The 18,617-nt window shown below is 37.4% G+C and overlaps 1 protein-coding gene across 1 annotated transcript in view; it reads right to left on the bottom strand.

Moving 5' to 3' along the window:
- Positions 1-73: 73 nt before the first annotated feature.
- Positions 74-18,617, bottom strand: part of MAP2K1 (mitogen-activated protein kinase kinase 1) — a 127,090-nt gene continuing 108,546 nt past the window's right edge. The window contains exons 10-11 of the mRNA XM_053718527.1: positions 3,719-3,764; positions 74-2,642 (exon numbers count right to left, since the gene is read on the bottom strand). Of these exons, the coding sequence (XP_053574502.1) occupies positions 2,529-2,642; positions 3,719-3,764 (160 nt within the window). The 3' untranslated portion in view covers positions 74-2,528. The remainder of the gene's footprint in view (positions 2,643-3,718; positions 3,765-18,617) is intronic.

The raw sequence follows: 18,617 nt of genomic DNA on the forward strand, positions 1-18,617 counted from the left end.
GTGCATTTAAATTGTAGAGATCATGTGGGTTTTTTTTTGTATTTTTAGTTTTTTTGCAAATAGATTAAACAAGGTTTTTCACAATATTTATTAGAATTAAAGATAATACATCAGAGAATTTAAAAGGTACAATGTTCTGAAACAAAATGCAGAAGTTTCTTAATGAAGGGAATTCTGTTGTAGGTCTAACGCCCCCTTGTCTAGAACCTTGGGCCACATAAATGGCAGTTACTAGTAAAAGGAATACAGCACACTTCTCCGATTTGCAATCCTTAGGGGCAGGCTAGCAATAATAATTCAGAGAAAATCGCACATCACAGTCAACAATAAAATAAATATGAATCAGGATAAGCAAATAGGCACAGGCAGGAGGCAGTGAAAGGACTGCTGGATACCGATTTCCTTCTCTGACGGAGCACATTGCAAACAGTTGTTTGTACTAATGCATCTTATTTCCCCACACTCTTCTAGAGTTCAGTGCTTTGAAAGGCTATAAAATCTCGAAAAGATAAAAACATTCTGCGGAATATGGGCACATGTATCAAGAATTAAAAAAGAAAAAACAACATTCTGCTAAAGTTGTCTCAGTAGAAGATAAATCATTAAACCTTGACAAGATCACTCTCTTAGTATATTCACAAAGATCATCCTACTCTGACTTGGCAGTTCTCTGTAAATTTACTGAGCTTGCAGCAAATGACAGGATCAACCAACTATAGCAATCTTTTATCTAAATCTAGGGAGGTGTATTGAAAATGTGTGTTTAAAATAGATTGCAATTGTTATTGATCTCAAAGAGAATGGATGTAGCTGTTAAAGGGATATAATTTGCTGTAACATTTTATTATAGCACTATTGTTTGTGTATAACTGTGTTTAGTCCACACCCCCCCCCCCCAAATTAAAGTAAGCTCTGTACTGCCACATCTCCTGAACCAATCCCTTTGCTTGGGATATGAAGTGCATTGCCAGTTCAGATCAGACTTTAAGTATGTGTTATTATTTCTGTTCAAGCAATAATAAAAACCCTAACACATTCGATCATTTTTATTACTGCAGAATCTGTTGGTGCTCTACAAATAACTTATAATAATAAATCAGTAAGCAAGGCTTAGACAAGCCTATGTGAAAGGGACGATAAATATATTTCATGCACCGCCCTGTAATCATGGGTGCTGCCATTATGGAACCCAAGTTACACTGAATATGTGAATCAACTTTCCTTCAGATACCTGCAAACAGGTCAGCACTGCAATGTAATAAAAGATAGATTTAACATGGCAACACCCATGAGTACAGAGGGATGCAGAGAATAACCTCAATACTATGCTTATTAAAATTATTTAGTGTTTAATGTCCCTTTAAGTGGGAAGCACATTGCAACCCTTTGATTTGACAATCCGATCCATGTTGGCAACTACCTCTCATCTTTAACATTCCTCACAAATATGTTATGTTTTGAATGTTATTTTTACTACTGTTTTCATCCTCCACTTGTAGGATTTATTTTCAAATGTTGTTTTCCCCCCCCCCCTTTTTAAGAAGACTGATAGATTAAAAGATATTACTCTGTAGATGTTTGCTAAGTTTTTGTATGCAGATCAGCAAGATACGCAGGTATGCTGCCGAAGAGTAGGTGTGCTACTTACTTATAGAGTGCTAGATTTTTTTATGCATATGCCCAATTATTATTTTTTATTTTTTTACAAAAATCTCTCCAAAGAGTCCTATTTTAGTGGTATATTTTCAACATTTGACAGTTTATATGTAATAAACTTGAATAGCAAAGTGCATAGTGCTCTGACAGAGAGGAGTAAACCTTTCCTAAAGCAGACAGGCCCTTGGTTTATGGCTTTGGACGCGGGTTCAAATACAGTTGCCTGAAGAGAACACGCAAGGCTCAGAGCTCCAGCCAGTATGGAACACAAACTGCCAGAAGAGAAAATTGTAATGTGATGGGCAGTCACAAATGGAAACCAAACCTGAACTATCCACACTACTCAATATTTTAAAACTGATTTTTTTAAAAATGTATTTTAGTAAACATTTGTAACCAAATACTGTATGTTACTTCTATTTGATCTGGCTAGAATGTAAATATACTTTTTTAGGCGTTTTTGTTTCTGGTTTCAAGATGAGCCAACAGCTGGAGATTTAACTACTATGAGTTCAGTTTGGTCCAATGTGAGACTAACCCTATAAGCCAACTTCTGTTACAATGACCTTTAACCTTCGGTATGTTCCAGGCTACCAGACTATTCTCTTTATCTTGTACGTATAGCATCACAGGTACCACAAAGCATCATAGGACACAAGCAGGGACCCTGTTGCACACAGGGCCAACTAAACACTGGTACACGTTTGTTAATCTTGTGTCCCAAAGGCCCTCTCTTTCAATGAAGGGTTTATAGGGAATGAAAAGAGGCTGGCTGTTTTTGGCACATTCTGCAGAGAGCCCACCCTGTATGAAGGCAGGAGCGAGATGTGGTGGCGATCTCTGCCTTGCCTGGCATCACTTCCTCTTTCCCCTCACATCCCAGCGGCATGAGTGGGCGTACTGGGCTGTTTTAGACCCATAGTGGAACACAACCAGCCAGCAAAGTCCACCTCTTCCAGCTCAGCTGTCTTAATGAAGCTGTGAACCTATAAGTAGAATAAAATTACAAGTAAGCAAAACAAAATAACTTTTGTATCTCCCTCCGATAATAATATATATATATATATATATACACACACATTTTTATTTCTAAATGATTAATTCAAATAATTCCACAATGAAACTGGTACGTGCTGGACTTTAAATAATAAAACATGTATTTCAACAGAGATTCACATAATTATACTGAACCACTAAACATTAAAATATTCTTATGTGAATAAATAAACGTTTATCGTTTTATGTCCAGTGAGTGCAAATTTTATTGAAGACTTAAAGGGACAGTCTAGTCAAAATTAAAATTTCATGATTCAGAAAGAAACACTAAAACAAACTGGAGTAGACTGTCCCTTTAAAATTCACAATTCAGAGATCTTACAATAGCACTTCCATAAATCTTAGTGTATTCAAAGTATTATAAGGAGGGTTCTCGTGTGTTTGAAAGAACAGCATTTAAAAAGGTTGTTTGTTTTTTTTGCATAGATAAAAGGTTAACATGATTAAAGTAAAAGCTGTTTTGTGAAACTAGCTGGAAGTGTATGACTGAGTACCATGATTCTGCTGCTCATTTATTTAGTGCAGGAAGATTTATTTTTTTAAAGAAACAAAACTCTGTTTTACATTTTAAAAGTTCTACTTTAAATGGTACATTTTTATGCATCATATACCTTTTAAAAGGGATAGTTGATTCAGATAGAGCATGTTATTTTAAGACACTTTTAAATTCACTTCTATTTTCATGTGCTTTGTTCTCTTGGTATCTATTATTGAAAAAAATATGTACATATTCTACACTAGTTGGAGCTAGCTGCTGATTGGTGCCTGCACACATTTGTTTTTTGTGATTGGCTGACTAGATGTGTTCAGCTAGCATTGACGCTCCTTCAGCAAAAGATATTGAGGGAATTAATTGGATTTTATAATAGAAGTAACTTGAAAAGTTGTTTAAAATGGCATGCTCAATCTGAATCCTGCAAAAAAAAATGTGTTTCATGTCCCTTTAAGCCTTGTAGTTTCCTCAAAATCTAGATGCATCTATTGACTAATGTTTGTGGGAAATTACCATGAGTTGCTTAAGATCTGCTCGCTCAGCTGGATTCTTCACCAGACTGTAAGAAAAAGATCAAAATATAAGTCAGAGCTTCCTAGACAATACAATGGGATATCTATTTTCTCGCATTCACTTCTGTAAAAATGGGGGTGTGGGGGGGGGCTATATATATATATATATATACTTAAATAAAACATTTCTACCATTTAGTTTTTAATCGGCTTAAAGGACATTAAACCCCAAAAAATTATTTCATGATTCAGATAGAGAATACAATTTCTTTCATGTAATTAGCAAGAGTCCATGAGCTAGTGACGTATGGGATATACATTCCTACCAGGAGGGGCAAAGTTTCCCAAACCTTAAAATGCCTATAAATACACCCCTCACCACACCCACAAATCAGTTTTACAAACTTTGCCTCCTATGGAGGTGGTGAAGTAAGTTTGTGCTAGATTCTACGTTGATATGCGCTCCGCAGCAAGTTGGAGCCCGGTTTTCCTCTCAGCGTGCAGTGAATGTCAGAGGGATGTGAGGAGAGTATTGCCTATTTGAATGCAGTGATCTCCTTCTACGGGGTCTATTTCATAAGGTTCTCTGTTATCGGTCGTAGAGATTCATCTCTTACCTCCCTTTTCAGATCGACGATATACTCTTATTTATATACCATTACCTCTACTGATTCTCGTTTCAGTACTGGTTTGGCTTTCTACAAACATGTAGATGAGTGTCCTGGGGTAAGTAAGTCTTATTTTCTGTGACACTCTAAGCTATGGTTGGGCACTTTTTTATAAAGTTCTAAATATATGTATTCAAACATTTATTTGCCTTGACTCAGAATGTTCAACTTTCCTTATTTCCAGACAGTCAGTTTCATATTTGGGATAATGCATTTGAATCAATCATTTTTTCTTACCTTAAAAAATTTGACTTTTTCCCTGTGGGCTGTTAGGCTCGCGGGGGCTGAAAATGCTTCATTTTATTGCGTCATTCTTGGCGCGGACTTTTTTGGCGCAAAATTTTTTTCTGTTTCCGGCGTCATACGTGTCGCCGGAAGTTGCGTCATTTTTTTGACGTTCTTTTGCGTCAAAAGTGTCGGCGTTCCGGATGTGGCGTCATTTTTGGCGCCAAAAGCATTTAGGCGCCAAATAATGTGGGCGTCTTATTTGGCGCTAAAAAAAATATGGGCGTCACTTTTGTCTCCACATTATTTAAGTCTCATTATTTATTGCTTCTGGTTGCTAGAAGCTTGTTCACTGGCATTTTTTTCCCATTCCTGAAACTGTCATTTAAGGAATTTGATCAATTTTGCTTTATATGTTGTTTTTTCTATTACATATCGCAAGATGTTCCACGTTGCAACTGAGTCAGAAGATACTTCAGGAAAATCACTGCCCGGTGCTGGAGCTACCAAAGCTAAGTGTATCACTTTTGGTATCTGTTCCTTCAGCTGTTGTTTGTATTAAATGTTATGACAAACTTGTTAATGCAGATAAAATTTCCTTTAGTACTGTTACATTACCTGTTGCTGTTCCGTCAACATCTAATACTCAGAGTGTTCCTGATAACATAAGAGATTTTGTTTCTAAATCCATTAAGAAGGCTATGTCTGTTATTTCTCCTTCTAGTATACATAAAAGTCTTTTAAAACTTCTCTTTTTTCAGATGAATTTTTAAATGAACATCATCATTCTGATACTGATAATGGTTCTTCTGGTTCAGAGGTTTCTGTCTCAGAGGTTGATGCTGATAAATCTTTGTATTTGTTCAAGATGGAATTTATTCGTTCTTTATTTAAAGAAGTATTAATTGCATTAGAAATAGAGGATTCTGGTCCTCTTGATACTAAAACTAAACGTTTAAATAAGGTTTTTAAATCTCCTGTAGTTATTCCAGAAGTGTTTCCTGTCCCTGATGCTATTTCTGAAGTAATTTCCAGGGAATGGAATAATTTGGGTAATTCATTTACTCCTTTTAAAACGTTTTAAGCAATTATATCCTGTGCCATCTGACAGATTAAAGTTTGGGACAAAATCCCTAAGGTTTATGGGGCTGTCTCTACTCCTGCTATATTTTTAGCGGATGTTGCTGCAGCTTCAACTTTTTGGTTAGAAGCTTTAGCGCAACAAGTAACAGATCATAATTCTCATAGCATTATTATTCTATAACATGCTAATTATTTTATTTGTGATGCCATCTTTGATATCATTAGAGTTGATGTCAGGTATATGTCTCTAACTATTTTAGCTAGAAGAGCTTTATGGCTTAAAACTTGGAATGCTGATATGTCTTCTAAGTCAACTTTGCTATCCTTTTCTTTCCAGGGTAATAAATTATTCGGTTCTCAGTTGGATTCTTTTATCTCAACTGTTACTGGAAGGAAGGGAACTTTTTTACCACAGGATAAAAAATCTGAGGTAAATTTAGGTCTAATAATTGTTTTCGTTCCTTTCATCACAACAAGGAACAAAAGCCTGATCCTTCATCCTCAGGAGCGGTATCAGTTTGGAAACCTTCTTCACTTTGGAATATATCCAAGCCTTATAGAAACCCAAAGCCAGCTCCTAAGTCCCCATGAAGGTGCGGCCCTCATTCCAGCTCAGCTGGTATGGGGCAGTTTACGTTCTTTTCAAAGAAATTTGGATCAATTCCGTTCACAATCTCTGGTTTCAGAACATTGTTTCAGAAGGGTACAGAATTGGCTTCAAGTTAAGGCCTCCTGCAAAGAGATTTTTTTCCTTCCCGTGTCCCAGTAAACCCAGCAAAGGCTCAAGCATTTCTGAAATGTGTTTCAGATCTAGAGTTGGCTGGAGTAATTATGCCAGTTCCAGTTCTGGAACAGGGGCTGGGGTTTTATTCTATCTCTTCATTGTACCAAAGAAGGTCAATTCCTTCAGACCAGTTCCGGATCTATCAATATTGAATCGTTATGTAAGGATACCAACATTCAAGATGGTAGCTGTAAGGACTATCCTGCCTTTTGTTCAGCAAGGGCATTATATGTCTACAATAGATTTTCAGGATGCATATCTGCATATTCCGATTCATCCAGATCACTTTTAGTTTCTGAGATTCTCTTTTTTAGACAAGCATTACCAGTTTTGTGGCTTTACCGTTTGGCTTAGCATCAGCTCCAAGAATTTTTACAAAGGTTCTCGGTGCCCTTCTGTCTGTATTCAGAGTACAGGGTATTGGTATTTCCTTATTTGGACGATATCTTGGTACTTGCTCAGTCTTCACATTTAACAGAATCTCATACGAATCGACTTGTGTTGTTTCTTCAAGATCATGGTTGGAGGATCAATTTACTAAAAAGTTAATTGATTCCTCAGACAAGGGTAACCTTTTTAGGTTTTCAGGTTGATTCAGTGTCTATGACTCTCTCTTTGTCAGACAAGAGAAGTCTAACATTGATATTAGCTTGTCAAAACCTTCAGTCACAATCATTCCCTTTGGTAGCCTTATGCATGGAAATTTTAGGTCTTATGACTGCTGCATCGGACGCGATCTCCTTTGCTCATTTTCACATGCGACCTCTTCAGCTCTGTATGCTGAACCAATGGTGCAGGGATTACACAAAGATATCTCAATTAATATCTTTAAAACCGATTGTACGACACTCTCTGACGTGGTGGACAGATCACCATCGTTTAATTCAGGGGGCTTCTTTTGTTCTTCCGACCTGGACTGTAATTTCAACAGATGCAAGTCTTACAGGTTGGGGAGCTGTGTGGGGGTCTCTGACAGCACAAGGGGTTTGGGAATCTCAGGAGGTGAGATTACCGATCAATATTTTGGAACTCCGTGCAATTTTCAGAGCTCTTCAGTCTTGGCCTCTTCTGAAGAGAGAATCGTTCATTTGTTTTCAGACAGACAATGTCACAACTGTGGCATACATCAATCATCAAGGAGGGACTCACAGTCCTCTGGCTATGAAAGAAGTATCTCGAATTCTGGTTTGGGCGGAATCCAGCTCCTGTCTAATCTCTGCGGTTCATATTCCAGGAATAGACAATTGGGAAGCGGATTATCTCAGTCGCCAAACGTTGCATCCGGGCGGTCTCTTCACCCAGAGGTATTTCTTCAGATTGTTCAAATGTGGGAGCTTCCAGAAATAGATCTGATGGCGTCTCATCTAAACAAGAAACTTCCCAGGTATCTGTCCAGATCCCGGGATCCTCAGGCGGAAGCAGTGGATGCATTATCACTTCCTTGGAAGTATCATCCTGCCTATATCTTTCCGCCTCTAGTTCTTCCAAGAGTAATCTCCAAGATTCTGAAGGAATGCTCGTTTGTTCTGCTGGTAGCTCCGGCATGGCCTCATAGGTTTTGGTATGCGGATCTTGTCCGGATGGCCTCTTGCCATCCGTGGACTCTTCCGCTAAGACCAGACTTTCTGTCGCAAGGTCCTTTTTTCCATCAGGATCTCAAATCCTTAAATTTAAAGGTATGGAGATTGAACGCTTGATTCTTGGTCAAAGAGGTTTCTCTGACTCTGTGATTAATACTATGTTACAGGCTCGTAAATCTGTATCTAGAGAGATATATTATAGAGTCTGGAAGACTTATATTTCTTGGTGTCTTTCTCATCGTTTTTCTTGGCATTCTTTTAGAATTCCGAGAATTTTACAATTTCTTTAGGATGGTTTAGATAAAGGTTTATCCGCAAGTTCTTTGAAAGGACAAATCTCTGCTCTTTCTGTTCTTTTTCACAGAAAGATTGCTAATCTTCCTGATATTCATTGTTTTGTACAAGCTTTGGTTCGTATAAAACCTGTCATTAAGTCAATTTCTCCTCCTTGGAGTTTGAATTTGGTTCTGGGGGCTCTTCAAGCTCCTCTTTTTGAACCCATGCATTCATTGGACATTAAATTACTTTCTTGGAAAGTTTTGTTCCTTTTGGCGATCTCTTCTGCCAGAAGAGTCTCTGAATTATCTGCTCTTTCTTGCGAGTCTCCTTTTCTGATTTTTCATCAGGATAAGGCGGTGTTGCGAACTTCTTTTGAATTTTTACCTAAGGTTGTGAATTCCAACAACATTAGTAGAGAAATTGTGGTTCCCTCATTATGTCCTAATCCTAAGAATTCTAAGGAGAAATCGTTGCATTCTTTGGATGTTGTTAGAGCTTTGAAATATTATGTTGAAGCTATTAAGTCTTTCCGAAAGACTTCTAGTCTATTTGTTATCTTTTCCGGTTCTAGAAAAGGCCAGAAAGCTTCTGCCATTTCTTTGGCATCTTGGTTGAAATCTTTAATTCATCATGCCTATGTCGAGTCGGGTAAAACTCCGCCTCAAAGGATTACAGCTCATTCTACTAGGTCAGTTTCTACTTCCTGGGCGTTTAGGAATGAAGCTTCGGTTGATCAGATTTGCAAAGCAGCAACTTGGTCCTCTTTGCATACTTTTACTAAATTCTACCATTTTTATGTATTTTCTTCTTCTGAAGCAGTTTTTGGTAGAAAAGTACTTCAGGCAGCTGTTTCAGTTTGAATCTTCTGCTTATGTTTTCATTTAAACTTTATTTTGGGTGTGGATTATTTTCAGCAGGAATTGGCTGTCTTTATTTTATCCCTCCCTCTCTATTGACTCTTGCGTGGAAAGATCCACATCTTGGGTAGTCATTATCCCATACGTCACTAGCTCATGGACTCTTGCTAATTACATGAAAGAAAACATAATTTATGTAAGAACTTACCTGATAAATTCATTTCTTTCATATTAGCAAGAGTCCATGAGGCCCACCCTTTTTGTGGTGGTTATGATTTTTTTGTATAAAGCACAATTATTCCAATTCCTTATTTTATATGCTTTCGCACTTTTTTCTTATCACCCCACTTCTTGGCTATTCGTTAAACTGATTTGTGGGTGTGTTGAGGGGTGTATTTATAGGCATTTTAAGGTTTGGGAAACTTTGCCCCTCCTGGTAGGAATGTATATCCCATACGTCACTAGCTCATGGACTCTTGCTAATATGAAAGAAATCAATTTATCAGGTAAGTTCTTACATAAATTATGTTTTTAAACAACATTCTCATTTACTTCTATTATCTAATTTGCTTCATTCTTTAGATATCGTTTGTTGAGTAAATAGAAATAGACATTGGAGAGGCAATAACATGAGGCATCTATGTGCAGTGACCAATCAGCAGCTACTGAGCCTATCTAGATATGCTTTTCAGCAAAGAATATCAAGAGAATGAAGCAAATTAGATAATAGAAGTAAATTAGAAAGTTGTTTAAAATTGCATGCTCTATCTGAATCATGAAAGAAAATGTTTGGGTTTAATGTCCCTTTAATTCTAGACCACAAAATATGATTAATGAGAACTGTCTGTTTAAAATAGAGTGCTTGGTATATTGGCCCTATAAAATAAAAGGTTTTGCTTGTTAAATACATTTTTCAAAGCAGCAACGCAAACTTTCTGCTAATTTTGTGTTGGTTGAAGTAGCTAATAAAAAAGTTTCTCATTATTTCTAACAGTCTTTATTCCTTCAAAATACTTCAGATAATTGTAGTTCTTTTCCACTCCAATTCTCTGTGATAAACATCGATGTCCTGATACATTTGCAAACATTGGGTTAAACTCCAGATGTGGCCCACTGATATCTGAGGCAGCACACCCCCATATGGATGACCAGCCCCTAAGACCAACAAATGTAAAAGGCAATCATGGAGTTAAATTTTCACTGTGTATTTCAGGCACTGTAATAAAAACCTTAATTGCCTTTATATCTTGGCAATCAACTGTTAATTTGGGTGTAGGTTCTAGGCATCCCATAGTTTAAATCATTGCTGTGAATGTCTTACAGCAGTTATATAAAATATTGATTTTCAGTGTTCTGAGCAATGTTATGGTTAAATCACGTGTGTGTGTTCTGAACAATCAAGGGATTGAATCAGTGGCGCTAGTAGGTTACACAATAAGTTAGCACCTTGACTGACTTCTAGCATTTCATTTAATCAAAGGGTTTTACTGGCTTGCACAGGGTTAAATTAGTATTTTGCTTATAACTGTTAATAAAGGAGTTAAATCATTATGTAAGTATGTACACCCACACACACACCATGGAAACTGGAAAAAACTGCTATATCAGATTTTTCTAGAATTTATATAAAAAGGAAACCAATCACAAACTAACAGATGAAACAAAATGTATTAACTACTGTCATATGGTTATACATGCAACAGGTCTCCAGAGTAATATATATACATATACAGTATATGTAAAATAATAAATCCCAACACGCATTAAAAGTTTCTGTACTTATACATACACACATATAGTTCTTTCCAACATCAGTAACTGATCACACACATGCTCTTTTGCCTGAAAGGACACAAATTTCTACAAACACAAAAATCTTGTGGAAAGCTTTCTCAGAAGAGTGGTGGCGGTTAGGGCCGCAAAAAGGAGGCCAACTCCATATTAAATGTCCATAGTTTTGGAATGGGATGTCCAACAAAGTCATATAGGTATGACGATCAGGTGTCCGCCATAAAGTGTACGTATATATATCCTTATTTATTAGGTATATATATTTATTAGGCATGTATACAATAACTTATGTCCTTTTAATCCTTATTACAGAGGAGTGCCAATAAGATCTTACTGCAGTGGGTCACTGGCAAAACAAGGAAACCGCATCATGTTGGCTTCAGGAGTAGGTCTGAGGCTAGGGTTACAGTCCGTGTAAGGTTAACCCCAATTTTGTGAGCAGTTAGAATGCCATCAATACAAGTATTTCAATTGAATCAAGAAAAATGATTTAGGCAAATGGAAGTGTTTTGAAGAAAAGCTTGGTCATACAGTGATTTGGCCTCTCTCTAGGCAGTGTGAAACACGCATCATTTGTACACAAAAGTAAAACTGGTGTTTAATGTCCCTTTAAATACAGGATACTGTGCATGACTTAACCTCTTAGTGTTTTAACCTATACTGTGGCTCAGGTTTAAAAAATATTAGCATCTTTATTTGCAACACAGTGCTATTTTCCACAGACCAGAATGGATTAACTCAGTAAATTGGGATATATGAATATAAAAGATTAATGGAATACAAAAAGATTTGTTTCAGGATTCAGATACAATTTTTACAATTTACTTCTATTATCAAATTTGCCTCATTCTCAAGGTACTCTTTGGTAAAGATCATACCTTGTTAATAGAGTGCTTATATCTTGAGACCGCATGACAGAAAACAATGCTGCCATCTAGTGCTCTTGAAATTGAATAACACTTAACAATTCAGACACATGCTTCCTCCTAAGCAACTTACTTTACAAGAAAGCATATTAAGAGAATAAAATTAATTTGATAACTGGAGTAAATTGGACTTTTTAAAAAAATTATATACTCTATCGAAATCATAAGACACTTTTTGGGTTTCAATTCCCTTTAAACATGATGATAAAGTAGATAATCAAATAACAGCTAACGATTAGTAATTTTATTAGCAGAGCTATCAAAATCTAAAATAAGGAGCAGTAAAGTGGTACCACACATGTAGTACAGTGCTTCAGTTGCTATCTTTACCCCTTGGCAACTGGCTCCTGGCATGTGCTTGTATCCATTGTCTTAGGTGATACAGCCTCTGATTAGCTGTACCGTCACCAGGAAAGTTCCCTCTAAGGTGAACGGCAGCACACCTTCCCTCTCAGTGTAGCTCCGGCGGCGTATCAGGCCGCAAAACGCCAAAAGGACATGAAAAGTAAGACCTGAGTGGGAGGTTACAAATATAGTAGGCCCCCGACAAAGTGGTGGCGCCACCGCCAAATATGCCTTTGGTGTTCCCAGCTGGCAGGGCCCCAAAGACAGGAGCGGGGAACGAGCCATTATGAACTTCCTGGAGACTTGCAGGGAGAACATTTAGAGCCTGCTTTCTTGCTTGAACCTTTGCTGCCTGCCCCTCCAGAGAGATACCTCAGTGAGCCCACTAGACCCTCCCCACTAACACCACCTGGACCACCAGATAATGCAGACACTGTGCATGGTGAGTCCCACTCATTTATTTCTACTCCCAAACTGATTAGTTGGACCAGAGCTCTGCAGCGACCAATACTTTTGGGGATCTAGGTTCTATAATCACATCAGATTCTTAATCCTACAAAGTTTGAGTATATTGGCAGGATAGTAATGAAGGTTTCTTTGTACATTGCACTTATATTTAATCTTTAGAATGTTAATATTTAACCCCTTCAAGCCGTTAGGACGTTTCATGTTATTCTAACAGTGCTGGGCTTTAACTGGACTGGGGGGCATGTCTAGCAGCGTAGGCAGTCTCCCATGATCTGATCCAGGCCTTGAAATCACGTGATCACATTGACGATCGCATGATAACAAAATTCTACCATTTTTAGGTTTTTGCTTCTGAGGCAGCCTTTGGTAGGAAGGTCCTTCAGGCAGTTGTCTCAGCTTGATTTTTTTTCTTGCCTGATTGATTTTATCAAGTGTATTAAAAAAAAAAAAATTAAATCCCTCCCATTATGTTATTGCTTGTTGACTCCATGGCTTGCGTATTAGTTCCCAGGAGTAATAGATCGTAGACTCTCACCACCTGTATTAAAGAAAACATAATTGATCCTTACCTGATAAATTAATTTATTTCATGGTGGTGAGAGTCCATGAGACCCCACATTTTGATTTTGAGTTTAGTATTTTCTTTAAGCACAACTTTTTTTCCCCTGCTCCTTTTATGGCTCATTCCTTTTTCTTACATCATTTTGCTTGGCTATACATTAGACTAAGGTATGTGGGAAGGGTTTTATAGTACTCTTGGAGTTTGGGGATCTGCATCCTCCTAGTGGTAGGAAAGAGTAATTCCCAGGAGTAATAGATCGTGGACTCTCACCACCATGAAAGAAAATCTATAGATAGATTGAAAGATAGACAGATATTTGCTATTCTGTACATAGAAAAAATAATTACACACAATGAAATTAGTGGGAACATTGGTCACCAGCAATCTTTTATAATAAAAAAAATAGGGGACCTGCTAAGGCTGTAGTCAAATTTTGCAAAGTGTGTGGTTTTTTTTTTACTTGCTGCATTGCACAGTATAAAGTAGACTGGAAATTCATATATCCCACAGTGTAATACTTCAACATCACCAGCAGGGGGGACTGTCCACAATGATTATTGGATTTAACATTCTTGTGTTATTCTGATTCAACGGGGAACAGATTGTGGGGAAGAACAAACACATTTTTAATCAGCATAAGGAAATATGGCTTCCAACAATTAAACAGGAGTCCTGGAAACATTATAAGAAGAAAATTGAAGACTGTAGCAAAAACACAAGGAAAAAAATACATAAACTCATATGGAGATGTCACATGAACTGGCTTGAGCTGTATTTATAAGTGCAGGAGTTTAGTAACCCTAACATGACATGCTGTGGGTATTTTCCAAGTTGGGCTACCAGTGGCACAACTATTGTCGATTACTTTATCTGTTTAGACAGGAAAACCCTTTAAATCTAGCTTGCTGAAGTTAAAGGGACCATTCTACTATACAATGTTCTCTACTTAATGTAATCTAATTATGCATTTTACCTGCTGAAGTGTATACAAAAAAGTGTTTTACAATGGTTCCTTTCTCTTTGTTTTGCCATTTGAAATAGCTCTTATTGACTGCTGGATCTGCAACCTATACTGAAAATATCAATACTGTAGTATTGGCTGAAAAACTATGTAAGCAACAGCAACATAAACCTCCCAGTGGGAAAGAAAGAGTCCATCCCATTTGAAAGGATGTTCCTGCAGCAGCCTTGAATAGAATTAAGTACACGGACCCTTAAAGAAACACTGATGTTTGTACACAAGATGCACTGAGCTTATGTACTCAATATACTGACTATTGTGTGTGTTGTGGGGATATCTGTGGTGCCATAGTTCCAGTATAAATCTTTTATATTCAGAATGAATGGCACATAGAAGGATCTCTTGTGTTTGCACAACTCCTAATGACCCTGCAATCTTAGAGACAGTTCTAAATTAGCAATTTCTCTCTTCCTCCTTCCTTTATTTGTCATTGACTCTCTTTAAATATGCTGATCATGAATATGGAAGAGAGGATCATGAAATGCATAATCAACAAGTGCATAACAAAAAGACAACACAATAGCACTTACTCTGAATTTTAAATAAGCAGTAGATTTTTTTTCTGAGAAATTTTAAACTTTTCTTCCATTTGCTGGTCCTTTGTATCATGTGACAGCCATTAGCCAATCACATGTACAGTGCACCCTTGCACATGCTCAGCAGAGGCTGGCACCTTAGACAGTGTTCATTTAAAAAGACTGTACATTATATCTGCTCTACATTCATTTTGACTTCAGTGTCCCTTTAAATATGTTAAAATATTTTTGCATAAAGTAAAGTTTAAGCTAATGCTGCAAATAAACAATAAACACCTTTAGATTTTAATATAAAAGTTTTAGCTATGAGTAGTAAAATAAATTTGCAATATATTTTAATTATTTATTTTGCCACCTTATGAAATTTAGCTCTGAACATGATGGCTGTAGCTGGAAAAGCACACTGCAGACTTGAGGCTAACCCTGCTACATGTATTTCAATAATTGGCTTCAGAAGATTTAAAAAACAAACAAAAAAAAAACTGCAAAACAATGCCCTTTATACTAATATAATGACAATGTTTAACCTTGTTGATTGCAGACTCAAGCCCAGATGGGCTCTTCCAAATAAGGCAAATGGTGGTTGGAGTTTGGCTATTTAAAAAACCACAAGGTGTTATTTTGTTTTTAAACGGTTTAAACTTGGCTGACAAGTTATTCTATAGTAATATAGTGTATTTACAAGGTGTTTAATATGCCTGATATTAAATCTAACAGGAAATGTATGTTGGATTATTTATGCTTAGGAAGCATTGATCGTGGCTTAATAGACAACTACCACAACTCTATTAGTAGAGAGGGACACCCCCCCCCCCAAGCTTAAAGCAAAATAATATAAAAATACTGTAATACATTTTCTTGCTTTTATGGCTTTAATATCCCTTTAGGAAACATGGAACCACCCAAACTCCATCTAACTATTATAGACATACATAGATGACACAAACCCTTTTCCTAAGTTATTTCCTGACAACCTAGACTGGGTGTTTTCTTAAACTCTGATTGTATGATCGGCCATACCCTCTAGCACAAACACTAATATTAATGACATATGTACATATTACTTCTCTCCCACAAGCAGGGCAATATTTTGACCTAGGACACCTAAACCTGTGCCTAGGGAAGCAGGATTTCAGTGGGCAGCAACATTATAAATTCTAGTTCTATGGCATAAATTATCCCTGGTTATCTACTAGGGGTCCAGTTGTGACAAATATATGAGACAAATATTAGCTTAGGTTGTTGGGTTCATGGGCAGCACAAACGCTAAATACAACACTACCCCATAAGATGTGTCAGGAGCCAACACTACAGGCAGAGTATCAGCCCTAACATGGGGTGAATTTCTGCATAATAAAACAAGTACAAAAATATACACTGAAAGGCACAAACCTCATGTTTTTAGGCAAAAATACACATGTTCAGAAAGGAAGGACTATGAGAAAATACTAGATATGTTCATTTGGAGGATTTGTTCACCTTCAAATGCGGAGGCTCTGCATGCCGCTTGGCAATTTTCGTTGCCGCATTTATACCTGTGCAACAGCAACGCACTAAAATCTGTGCAAATTCAGATTTTAGGGAGTTACTGTTGCACAAGAATAAATGCAGCAAAAAAAAATAGCCGAAAGACACGAAGAGCCGCCTTCTTCCGCATTCAAAACCTCAGAATGCACGTAGTAAACACAAGGAGTATCCTTTAAATAGTAGCTTTAAGGGATAAAGTCAAAATGATATTCTCAGCACCAGCTCATAGAGCATGTAGAAAAGTTCACGGATAGCGGTCATATGATACAGGGGGCCAGCAAATGGAAGGACATTTTGAAATTTTATTTTAACTTCAGAGGAGGTGCTGTTTGCATTATCTTTTTATTATACACTTGTTGAATATGCAGTTTTTCAAGAACTCCTGGGGATATACATAAGACCAATACAATGAATCTTGGTACATAAATATTCCTTTATTAGCTAACCAGGCTTGAAAATGGCAATAGTTGTGAAGCTTAAAAATGCATATACCGGGGGGGGGGCGGAGCCGGCATCCGAACATGATGGCTGCACACTAAGTGAGCTTCGTTTTTGCAGCCCAGAAAAATGCAATATGGAGCCATGAATTGACCCCACAGGCTCATATACAACTTAGGGACATCAGCCTAATATAGCGGCGATTGATTCACTCTCCGCATATGGTCCGGTAACAGAAGTATGAAGGGGCTTTCGGTAGCAGTCTGCTATAATCAATGGCACACCCACGTGGTCAGAAAGGCCTAAAAGCATGATTACACTGAACGGAACAAAACGCCTTACAGCTTTGATCACATCGCATCACATTACATGCTGGGACTTGCCAGACATCGCTTTACCTAACCGGAGCACTCTGATATAAAACGGAAGCATGGTGGATCATAGCAATGCCTTTTAAAGATATACACAACAAGCTAATCTGTGACATCGCCATATGTGAGTACCATACCATATATTTTTCTGTATAGACCGCATCTAGCTCTCAATGTACCTGACTGGGACTTTTCAACTAAAAAAGTGTTTACTATACATCAATCAATCTCATAACTGCTCTCAAGAGACATATTAAAGAAATAAAGAGCGGTTCCTTTTTTTTTTTTTTATTACCACGTCATTTCTTAATGAAGGGACATTGTAAAAATTAACATATATAGAAGAGGCCAAAGACCCAGCAGAAGCTTCACATCAGAATTAGTGCACTTTGCACCCATATTATTCAAGATGTCTCCTAAAAAAGGTTCCCAGAAGGAGCAACTCTCTAAATCTACACCTTCTGCAAGCATTTCGGTCAATTCTTTTTTCAAAAATACTAGCCAACAAGCAGCCTCAATTGCGAATATTTCTCCTAGCTCCAAACCATCCCAAATATCATCTGAGTCGGAAGAGCCTGATACCCTAGTCTCTATCCCCAGGGATATATTATCCTCACTGCCATCAAAGCATGGATTTCTCCACTCTGATAATGCAGGTTAAGCAGTGTATCAAAGAAGAGATCTCAGATCTTAAAAAGGAGATTGCTGATATAGGCTACAGAGTAGAACAGTTGGAAGAAGATGGTGCTGTCCATAGGACTCATTTTGTAATATTACAGAAACATGTATGTTCGTATGACCATGATTTGAAACAACTTGAAGACAAAATTAAAGACCTAGAAAATAGGCATAGGCAAAGTAATATTAGAATACACGGCATACCGGAAATGGTGGGAAAATGCAGATCTCAGACAATACCTTCAAAACCTATTTGCTTCATTGAGAGGCCTAACACCTACAGATTCAGTTGAGCTTGAGAGAGCACACAGAGCCTTAAGGCCAAGACCCGCGGAAGAGGCTCCTCCACGAGATGTGATAGTAAAGTTAATAAACTATCAAATCAAAGAAGATATCATGAAAGCTGCCAGAAGCAAAACTTCTATCCAACATGAAGGATCTAATCTTCAATTACATGCAGATTTATCTGCTCATACTTTGCTTTGCAGAAAAGAATTGCAACTGCTGACATAACAACTTAGAAGCCTTAACATTACCTATAGATGGGGGTTTCCATTCCAGTTAAATGTTATCTACAAAAACAGACGTGCAACCTGTACATCCCCACAAGACATTCAGGACTGTTGTTAGAAGCTGGAAATTCAACCTCCAGAAAGTATCACCGACCACACCATTTCTACGCAAAAAGAGGGCAAGCAGACCAGTACCACAAAGATCTGAATGGACCACAGCACACCGTAAAAGACTCAAACCCCAAGATC

This window comes from Bombina bombina, chromosome 6 (genome assembly GCF_027579735.1).
Source record: "Bombina bombina isolate aBomBom1 chromosome 6, aBomBom1.pri, whole genome shotgun sequence".
Lineage (NCBI taxonomy): Eukaryota > Metazoa > Chordata > Amphibia > Anura > Bombinatoridae > Bombina > Bombina bombina.